The sequence below is a fragment of the Convolutriloba macropyga genome, chromosome 8 (assembly GCF_964194025.1).
Source record: "Convolutriloba macropyga chromosome 8, txConMacr16.3, whole genome shotgun sequence".
NCBI lineage: Eukaryota > Metazoa > Xenacoelomorpha > Acoela > Convolutidae > Convolutriloba > Convolutriloba macropyga.
In genome coordinates this window covers 7952783-7963549 of record NC_134475.1, presented here as the reverse complement: position 1 = coordinate 7963549, position 10767 = coordinate 7952783, and the positions used below count along the sequence as shown (strand labels likewise).

The window sequence follows — 10767 nt, the reverse complement described above, 5'->3', positions numbered from 1 at the left end:
ACTTGAGGTGCACGCTGAGCTGCTTGCTCTTCCAGAGATTTTGGAAGTTAGCAAACCGTTGTCTACCTTCTGCAAGTTTGCAATTGACTTCCTGGAGGTCTCCATGCTTGAGGCTGACATATGATCCGAGATACTTGAACGCTTCTATGTTTTCAAACTCGTTTCCGATAACATCTTGTACTTTGCAGGAAAACACGCGTGTGGCAGCTGCTTTAGGTTTGCCACAGTATCTCGATTGGTGAATTTTTCGGCCATTGACTGTTTTGAACTTCCTTTCACACTTGTCACAGGTGAGGCTCGCCTCTAGTTGCTCAAACTTTGACTTGTCGACGACATTCTTTGACAAACCGGCTTTGCAGAATCTTGTTTGGTGCACTTTGCGTCCGGTAACTGTACTGAATTGCCGCTGACAGTTCTGACATCTTAAAGACTCTTGATCAGCCACCGCTGACCCACTCTCATTTTCTAGCGACTCTAAATCCGCTACTGCAGATTGTTGTTGTGAAGCTACCAACGCTGGCTTAGCCTCCGCTAAGCTTTTCAATCTGAGCTTCCGGCCATCTTGTGTTTCGAACCAGCCCGCTTTCTTTTTCGTTCCCAGCAGCACCTCCGTGCCGATGGTTAGTCGTGACTGGCTAGATGTCTCTGCCAGGAGTCCTAGTTTGCCTTTATGTGTTCCAGTGAGTATCTCCACGTTCTGTTGGATACTAGGCACTGCAACAACATTTGGGCTGTCGCATTTTACACCCATATTCTTTGTTTTGGCCACATTAATCTTCAGACCAGCGGCTTCCGCTAGGGCCTCGATTCGATGTAGGTTTTCTTGCACCTCACTGTCTGAGACCCCCACGAGAGCAACATCATCAGCAAAATCTAAGTCAGCCACCAATCTCCCAATGTCTAATCCTCCATGCACCGAGTTAGCTAAAATGTAGTTGATGACAAGGCCGAATAGGATTGGGGACCACACATCACCCTGCCTAACGCCTGTTCTGACATCAAATAAGCGTCCCTTCTCACCTTCGGCTTTGACTCGACATTTGAATCCATCATAGCTGTTTCTTATGATGTTTATCACTTTTTGCGGCAGACCATAGTGTTTCATTATCTGGTACATCTGCTCACGATCGACAGAATCGAATGCCGCTCGAAAATCTATGAAACAAAAGCTAATATCCAATTGAAACGCCATTGATTTCTCTATTATTTGACGCAGGGCAAAGAGTTGATCGGCGCATCCTCTGCTTTTTCTGAAGCCGCACTGCTCTTCCCTTAAGACGCGATCCACTGAATCTTTGCATCGATTGAGAGTAACGGAAGCGAACACTTTGCCTGGTACTGACAATAGAGAGATCCCTCGGTGGTTCGAACACTCTGACCTCTTTCCTTTACTCTTGTATAATGGGACAATTTCTGCTACCTTCCAGTCATCGGGCAGAACTTCCGTCGACCAACATTTATCTATGATGTCCCAGAGCCACTCGACAATACCCTTGTGTGCTTTCAACATCTCACAGGAAATGTTATCGGGTCCACTTGCCTTGCCATTCTTCAACCTGCGGACAGCTTCAAGCACTTCTTCAAATCGAATTGGGCTCAGGTCAATCGGCAAGCTTTCAGCTGCTTCTTCGGGATCCAATCTCGTACTGCAACTGAATGTTGAGGGATTCAGGAGTTGACTAAAATGTTCCGTCCAGCGTTCAGACCAGCGCTAGTTCCGTCCAGCGTTCAGACCAGCGTTCAGACCAGCAGTAGTAGTAGAGTACTACTACTACTACTACTACTACTACTACTACTACTACTACTACTACTACTACTACTACTACTACTACTACTACTACTACTACTACTACTACTACTACTACTACTACTACTACTACTACTACTACTACTACTACTACTACTACTACTACTACTACTACTACTACTACTACTACTACTACTACTACTACTACTACTACTACTACTACTACTACTACTACTACTACTACTACTACTACTACTACTACTACTACTACTACTACTACTACTACTACTACTACTACTACTACTACTACTACTACTACTACTACTACTACTACTACTACTACTACTACTACTACTACTACTACTACTACTACTACTACTACTACTACTACTACTACTACTACTACTACTACTACTACTACTACTACTACTACTACTACTACTACTACTACTACTACTACTACTACTACTACTACTACTACTACTACTACTACTACTACTACTACTACTACTACTACTACTACTACTACTACTACTACTACTACTACTACTACTACTACTACTACTACTACTACTACTACTACTACTACTACTACTACTACTACTACTACTACTACTACTACTACTACTACTACTACTACTACTACTACTAGTTTAAGGACCCCCCACAAAAAAAACCAGTTTCAAGGGCTCTTCTAAACTCCTCAATTTTAAATCAATAGTCACTTCTGATTGGTTTTTTTCTGCAGATTGCAGTTCTAAAAGAACTACAGGTTCCAAAAGGATATAATTGATGTTTTTCAAGGTTACTACGGTCAATTATTAACTTATTGTTGTATTTGCTGATATCGGCGTTGGGAACTTTAAGCCATAAAAAATTTATCAGCTTCGGTCTAACTGCCACATTTTCAACCACCGTATGGTTTAGTTATTCCGACCCCTCTTCAGGGGAGAAACTATATACCCAAAAGGGTTAGTTCGATGGATCAATTTCGGGCGATCGATCTAATCATCGTAGAGAGTTGTGAGTGGTATCATTAAAACACCCGTCCAGCATAGAATATGGAATTGAAAAGATTTTCGATTTTCTAAAGGTTTTTGATTTTGGTTTTCTAAAGAGAGTTATCGTGGTATAAATTTTTGTGAAAATTGGACCGATTTGCGTTTTTATTCACATTTTGCGGAATTTTTGCCTAAAATTTCGTCAATTTTGCCAAAATATGTAAAATTTATTAACAATAGTAGTAATAACTTTGTTTTTAAAGACAAAAAAAGTATTGTTGACCATTTCGATTAAATTTTTTGGGTTGATTTAGGCTAAAAAGTTTCGAAATTTAACATTTTCTATCAAATTGCCCGAAAAAAAATTCTCTAGTCCACTTTGATTAAATTTGCCGGAAGAACGCACCAAAAAACAACTAACACCATCTTTGTGAACAGAGCTAGTCCTGCACCCACTTCCGCTGAGAGTAGTCTGGAATTAAAATTTTGCCGTTTTGTGCTATTTCTACACTATGATTATCAAAAAGGCAACAAATAATTTTGATCTTTTAAATAACAATTATCTAGATTTATACAATTGAGTGTTCTTAAAGGACGAATAGCATTAGCAAGGCTAGTTTTGATCCAATTTTGGTTACAGCCCATAAAAAATTTGAATTATAATCAATCGGTCGTTTCTTTAAAAAATTTCGATCTTTCTTGGGTTAATTAAAGAAAGAACATTTCAAATCTAAGCTCACTGTCAATAGGTTGAATTAGCGTCCCAAGTAATTCCAAATTTATATATATATATATATATATATATATATATATATATATATATATATATATATATATAGCTTCTTTACTGGAAAAGTTACTATCGTTTTGACTTTCAAACATGTTTTATTTTATAAAAAAAAATGGTCTATTGAAGTTTGCCACAATTTTGCTTTGAATTTGGTCAACTTGTAGCTTGGTGTCCGGAAAGAAAGAATGCTTCTTCTTCTTCTTCTTCTTCTTCTTCTTCTTCTTCTTCTTTCTACTGACTAAAAATTTATACTTTTTGTGGTTGTAATTGATAAGCTATTGTTATATCGCTTTGCTACCACTAGATTTGGCATTTTTGTTATAAATTAAGTGCAATAATGGCTTTAAGGCTTCGACAGCGTTTTCTCACAAGTTTTATTTGATCTTTTGTTTTTTATTCTATTTGCTGTTCTTTTGTAACATAAAAATTGAAAAATCACTGGCCTTATTGCCCTTATATGGAGCTTTATGTGATTATAAACATGATGGATATTTTCAATTGCTCTCTAATGGTTTTCATTAGTTTGAAATTAATTGTTTTTTATAATATAAGCCAATTTTTTAACTTTGCTGTTTTTTTGTTCTTTTTTCTAATTGTTAACAAGCCTTATTATAGAAAAGTCCCATATATTCTCCATTGAAGTGCAAGTGATTTTTATTAGTTTCAGTTTTATCTGCTGCTTTTTTGACCGCGTTTATAAGTTTTTTTTAAAAAAAATGGTCAAAAAGTTTTGGTTGTATTTGATTTTTGTTGTTTTTGTTGTTTGATTTTGTTGTTTGTCTTGCCGTGACGTGGATTTAGTCGTTGTTGTCCATTTTTGCTCAAATTCGGCTTCGTGGACATCAATAATGTATTTCCAAAGTTTATGCTTTTGTGAAATAGTTTTGACCATTGTTATCTACGCACGCTAACAAATGTGGTCTCAAAAAGTTTTCATGAAAATGGCGCACACATTTTTCAATCTTTACTTATTAAAAAATATGATTGTTATAAAAAAAAATTAAAATTACGTCACTTTTCTAACGTAATTCTCATATGTTCTAGTTTTATGCCTATTTAAAAAACTTTTGTTCGATCTCACTTGAAATACAGTCAGAAGGTATTCAAACAGAAAGTCAGAGAAAAATTTTTTTGCATAATCTCAGTCATTTTAAATAGTCTCTTCGAATATTTTTCAATTTCGACCAAAACGAGCAAGATTAGAAGTAATTAAGAGGGAAAAAGGAGTAGTTTTAAACTCATATAGCTTTTTAGAGAACTTTTCTCTAATGCGGCGGCAATTTAACATCGCGTTTTTTTCAGATTTTAAAGAAGCTTTCCAATAAGGATTTCTGTTAATAATTCTTTGGCTTTCCGCTAAAACATTTAAAAATCTGGAGTCCCTAGATAGGAAAAAATAATTGCGTTGATCTGTTTTTCGACGGTATTAGATTTTTTTAATTTTGTATTAGAGTGCTTCAATTTTCCACTTTTAATGGATCATTTTTGTAGACTGAGCTTCAATAGCAACAGCTTTTGTGATTATTTTAGTATTTGTTTTCCAAAAGTTTCCCAGGTTTTGAGCATTTAACTCTGCTTGCTGCTCTCTTTGGAGCCTGGTCTTTCTATGTCAGGAGTTACAGCTTTCATATAATTTTTATTCAGAAGACACGTATGAATACTTTGAACACTTGTGTAGTTAACAATTATAAATACTTCGACACCAGCTATGTTCTTGCAGTTTTTATTTTAATTTTTTTGGCTTATTTCCGCTGTCTGTTCACTTAGATTCGGTAATGGGCTTGTTTTGGTTCAATCGTGGACTGTTACAGTACAAAAATTTTTTGGATTATAATCAGTCGGTCCTTTTTTTTAAAAAAAAATCAATCTTAATTAAAGAGAGGACAAATCAAGTTAAAGCTCACGTTTCATAGGTCTACTTGGAGTCTGAATCAGTTCCAAATTAATGTATCTAGTTTTTATTTTTAGGAATTGACATATATCCACGTTTATTTCTTGTTTTGTCACCTTTGAACATGTAGAGGTCTTTAAAGGCATAGTTTATGAATTTAACGACTTCGACACCCATTTCTCGAAGAATTTAATTGAATTTTTTACATTTGTCTTCAACTTTCGTTTTTGCTTTGTCTTTTCGATCGTATGAAATCATGTTTCGTTGGCTTTTATGGAGGAATAAATCAGCCTATATTCGGAGTAGTTAGCTGATAGTTTTCATGACTTTGAAAACAATTGTTTCCAGAAATAAAAAAAAAAACATTTTTAAGCTTCGAATTTTTTTTTGTCTATTTGTTACCTAGTTTTGTTAATTACAGGTCACATATTATAATAATGGTGCAAATATAAAAAGGTGCAAATGTTGTAAAATCTAATGTTAAGAATTGTTTGTGAATTTACTGGCCTTGACACCAACTTTTGTTTTAAAAAAATTAAACTAATTTCCGGTTTTTGCGTGTAATTGAGGCTATTTTTGTAGACATAAGACATACTGTGAACAATTGCAGGTCTCTGAGGCTTCCTCAGGACAAATAAATGAACCTAATTAATTATTTCAATTTGTATTTAGTGACTTTCATCACTTTGAAAAAATTTGTTTTCGAAAATTACAATAACATTATTTAATTTGCCTATTTCTCATTTCTTCTCTACCTGTTACCTATTCTAATTAATGAGAGACTGCATACTAAGTTACTGGCGTTTGAGGAAGGCTCAATTTAACATAATTTGAGGGGAAAATGTTGGCTCTAAGGCTTAGGCAGCATTTTCTCGCAAGTTTAAATTGATTTTTTGTTTGTTGTCTCTATTTAATGATCTTTTGCAACCGCAAAAGATCAAATTGAAAAGTGACACGTCTTATTGCCTTCCTAATTGATGTTTGTAATTGGTTGTTATTGATGTTTGTTGTAATTGTTGTTTGATTTTGTTGTTCGTCCTGAATTTGTTGTGGATCTAGTCAATGTTTTCTAATTTTATTCAAACTGGGCCTCGTGGACATCAGTGATGGATATTTCCGAATTTCCCAGGATATTCAAACAGACAGTCAGAGAAAAAATTTTCTGCATAATCTCAGTCATTTTAAATAACCTGTTTAAACGTTTTTGAATTTTGGTCAAAATGAGTAATATTAGAAGTAATTAAGAGGAAAAAAACTAGTAGTTTTAAACATAGAAACTTCTTTAGAGATTTTTTTTCACATGCTGTGCCGATTTAGCATCGCTTTTCACTTTTTCAAATTTTTATGAAGCTTACCAAAAAAGGACGCAGTCAACAATCTGTTGGCTTACAGCTAAACCTAGGTAGCAAAAAATAATTGCTATGATCTGTTTTTCGACAGTATTAGATATTTTACCTTCTTTTGAAAAAGTTGTTTTACTTTTCCACCAGTTATTGATCATTTTTGTTGCCTTCTGACAAAGCTTCAATAGAAACAGCTAGCGGTTTTTCCAAAAAAATCATTCAATTTGTCATTATTTTGTTTTTTAATTAACATTTTCTTACTGAGTATAAGAGTATTTGTTTTCCAAAATCTTCCCAAATTTTGGACATATAACTCTGCTTGCTGCTCTCTTTGATGCCTGGTCTTTCTATGTGATTTGTATTGAGAAAACACGTACGAATACTTTCAACACTTGTGGAGTTAACATTTATAAATACTTCGACACCAGCTATTTTCATGTAGTTTTTATTTTAATTTTTTGGCTTATTTTTGTTACCTGGTCACTTAGATTCAGTAATTCTGTTTTTTTTCAGAGATAAGCGTAGTTAAATTAATGTTATGATTCAACTTTTTAGCTACACGAATTTTGACTTTGATAGAATTTAATTTTTCAAAAAGAAATTCAAATGATGTTTGAATTCTTGGCATCATTTGTTGTTATTTCTGTCACTTTGTCCTTCAGGGAAATCATAATGTTTTCTGAAATAAATACTTCTTATTAAAGAGGAACGTGTTTTATTGACATTAGTGCCGCTAGTTTTTGATTTTGTTTTTTTCTTTTTGTTTTTTTTGTATCATGTTGCTTTGTGTTCGAAATTATTGCTTACCAAAAAAAGTGTCATCTGAACGAGAGTTTAAAATTATGTTATCTACTTTGATGAATCACAACAATTACTGGAGAAAAATTTTGAAGATTGAAAATCTACAAAGCTACCGCAACTTTTTTAAAGCAATTTGCCAGGTACGTTTCCCTATTCGGTGCTAGTCCAAAGACATCAACTGAGGTTCAAGGCGTGCACTTGACAAAGGCAAGTTCACTGATCCATTGAGCGATATCCAAGATTAGTTCTGAATAGTCGAAAAATTGCTCACTTCAATGCTCAAGAATAGAACGATTTTTATTCTGCACCAAAAGTGTTGCGTCATGAAAACATACATCAATTTAATGGAGACATTTTTGAAAGATCATGTCGGGAGGCAAAAAATTATTATATTTGTTTAGTAATATACTCCCACAGCTACGTAATATTGTGGTCAGGAGTTGGCTATTATGGTTCTGCAGCAATGACAGTCAACTACACATCTAGAAGCGACGTCACAACTCACTGTGCAATAAATCAAGAAAACATGAACTTTTTCGGTTGCAGCATTACAGATTCAGCAGGTAAAATTTTCATTTGGAGTTTTGGATTTTTTGTTCCTCCGTAAATTCAATTTTACTAATCTTTGGTACTATTTACTAAAGCTACAAAGAAGAACTGAGCTAAATCATACGGATTTTCGACAGAAAATTGTCCTGTTTTTAGTTTTTAGCGATTAAATTAAACTTTAAAGGTTTTCAGAAAATTTCATTTTAATAATTTTGAAGACCTGCTTTTGAGGACCTTAGCCATTAGCGCATAAAATTTCAGTTATGTTTTTTTTGCTTCTTATCAATTTCTCATATGTGTTATGCTTGTCTGTTTGATTTCCAAAAAGATGTTGTTGTCTGGTGTTTTATCTGATTTTCCCTCATTATTTTGCTAATTTATTGTTCTTTATAGCTTCTATGACTAAAAATGAGCTGTCAGAGTTCAAAAATTGTCAGAAAAGTTTAAAATTTCTTAATGCTCGTTTCTGTGTTGATTCGCAATTAAACTTTTTTAAAATTGACAAAATTTGGTCCAATAACTTAGACGAATTTGTGTTATAAATTTTGAGTTCTGAATAAATTCCTCTATGTTTGTGGTTGTGTTTTCGCATCTATGTATACGTGCCTGTGTCTATGTGTCTGTGTGTGCGGGCTAATTGTGCTTGTAGTTGTGAGTACGTTTGTGCGTGTGTGTTTGTGAGTGTGTGTGTTTAATTTTTAGTATGTTTGTCTCTGTGTTTGTGCGTGAGTGGTGCATACGTATGCGTGCGTGTGTTTGTAAGAGAGTGTGTGTGTGTGTGCTTCTGTGTGTGTTTGTTTGTAGGAGTAAGTGTGTGTGTGTGCGTGTGTGTATGAGAGTGTTTGGTTTGTTTGTCAGTGTGTTTTTTTGTGCGTGAGCGCTTGTGTATGTGTAGTTGAGTTTGATTGTTTGTGTGTGTGTGTGTGTGATTTCATGTGTTTTGTACGTTTGTGACTATCTGTGTGTATGTATGTGGGTGTTGCTGTGTGTTGGCGTGTGTGGTTGGGTTTGTGTGTGTTTGTGTGTGTTTGTTTGTGTCTGTGTTTGTATGTGTGTGTTTGGTTGTGTGCTTGCATGTGTGTGTGATGTGTGCGTTTGTGTGCGTTTGGTCGTGCAGTATGTGTGTTCTTGTGTATGTGCTTGTTAAAGTAGTATGTGTCTGTCTCTCTGTTTTTTGTATGTGTGTAGGAGTGCATGTGTGTGCATATTTGTGCGTTGGAGTGTCTCTGTGTGTGCATATATGTTTGAGATAGAGATAGAGAGTGTGTGTTTTTGTGTAGGTGTATGTGCATGTGTTCATATGTGTGAGTGTTTATATATGTGCGTGTAGGGGTGGGGTAATATCAAAAAGATTAAAATTTTTCGGGAGAAACTCAAATTTAAATAGTTTTTATTAATTTTCTACGATGTTGTTTTTTTGCGTTGATATTTCAACTCTAATAAATTGTAATTTTTCTCAATTTATCACATATAATTTTTCCTTTTAGTTCTAATGCTTTCTATATAAATGAGAGCACAACATTAGATCCTATTATTGAGTTCATTTTGCTTCCTTAACATTTTAAATATATGTTGTTTTTGTTCAGTATTTCTACACGTAATAAACAGTCAAAAATTTGTTTCAGCGCATCCTCTTCACCACTCTACTTACTATCAAGTGTCAACTGTGTTCACCAGCAATGGACGTTCGACACCGCCTATAGTCTTCGTGGACAGAACCAGACCTAATAAGCAAATCGGAATGTGAGTATCCTTTTCTGACGAAACGCTGTGCTGTGGGTACAAAGTTGAGCTCAAAAGTTTTGATACAAAAACTTTACTATCAATAACTTTTGATATAGTTTTTCCAGACATTTAACAGGAAAAATTCCAGACATTTAACAGGACATTAAGAGTTTTGATTCATTTTAAAAATTAGTCCAAAACCAGTGGAAAGGGAATTTGACCAGCCCGGAAAGAAGGAAGATCAGAAATTCTTACCAGACCAGCTTATACGTCAGAATTGCATTGAGTCCTTAAGTATATCTGTCGCCCAAAAAGAGGGGACAGCTGTTCAAGATTAATTTGCTTTAAGCTAACTCAATGAGCGGCGAGTCGAGAAGTTCGAAAATGCAAAAATGGAGAAGCTGTATAAGTAATACAGAATGTACACAAGAACCAATGACTTTTAATCGCATTTTGAACTGAGAAATGAACCGATCGATTCAAATTATAATCCACAAGTGAACAATTTTAGCCACGCAAATGAGTGCTATTTTGGCATTCCTACTTTCTAAAAAATGGAAAACGGAGTCGGTGACACTTTTTAAAATCTAGAAACAAAAAAGTATTCCCCGATTGATTTTCCCTCCCCCGGCTTAGTGGGTGCATGCTAATTGCAACCCCAAAAGCATAACTGCAAAAATTTTTACATTTCGATTTACTATAAATTGGAACTTTCACTGGGACTTTGAAGTGCATACATTTCCGGGGGTGCATAACGTACTGCAAAAAGTGAATAAAATAATTAAAATTAACTTTTTTTTTACTGTGAACTGTAAACTAGCAAATCGAAACTTGTGATTCTTTTATATTTAAATTGGAATCCAAACTTTTTGAATACACTGTTATTAAGGACCATTTTACATGAAAACTTTTAACCGTTT

The 10767-nt window shown here is 34.6% G+C and overlaps 1 protein-coding gene across 1 annotated transcript in view; it reads left to right on the top strand.

The window, feature by feature from the left end:
- Positions 1–10767, top strand: part of LOC142344345 (uncharacterized) — a 106886-nt gene that overhangs the window by 29872 nt on the left and 66247 nt on the right. Inside the window, exons 5-6 of the mRNA XM_075395933.1 lie at positions 7975–8136; positions 9748–9865. Of these exons, the coding sequence (XP_075252048.1) occupies positions 7975–8136; positions 9748–9865 (280 nt within the window). The remainder of the gene's footprint in view (positions 1–7974; positions 8137–9747; positions 9866–10767) is intronic.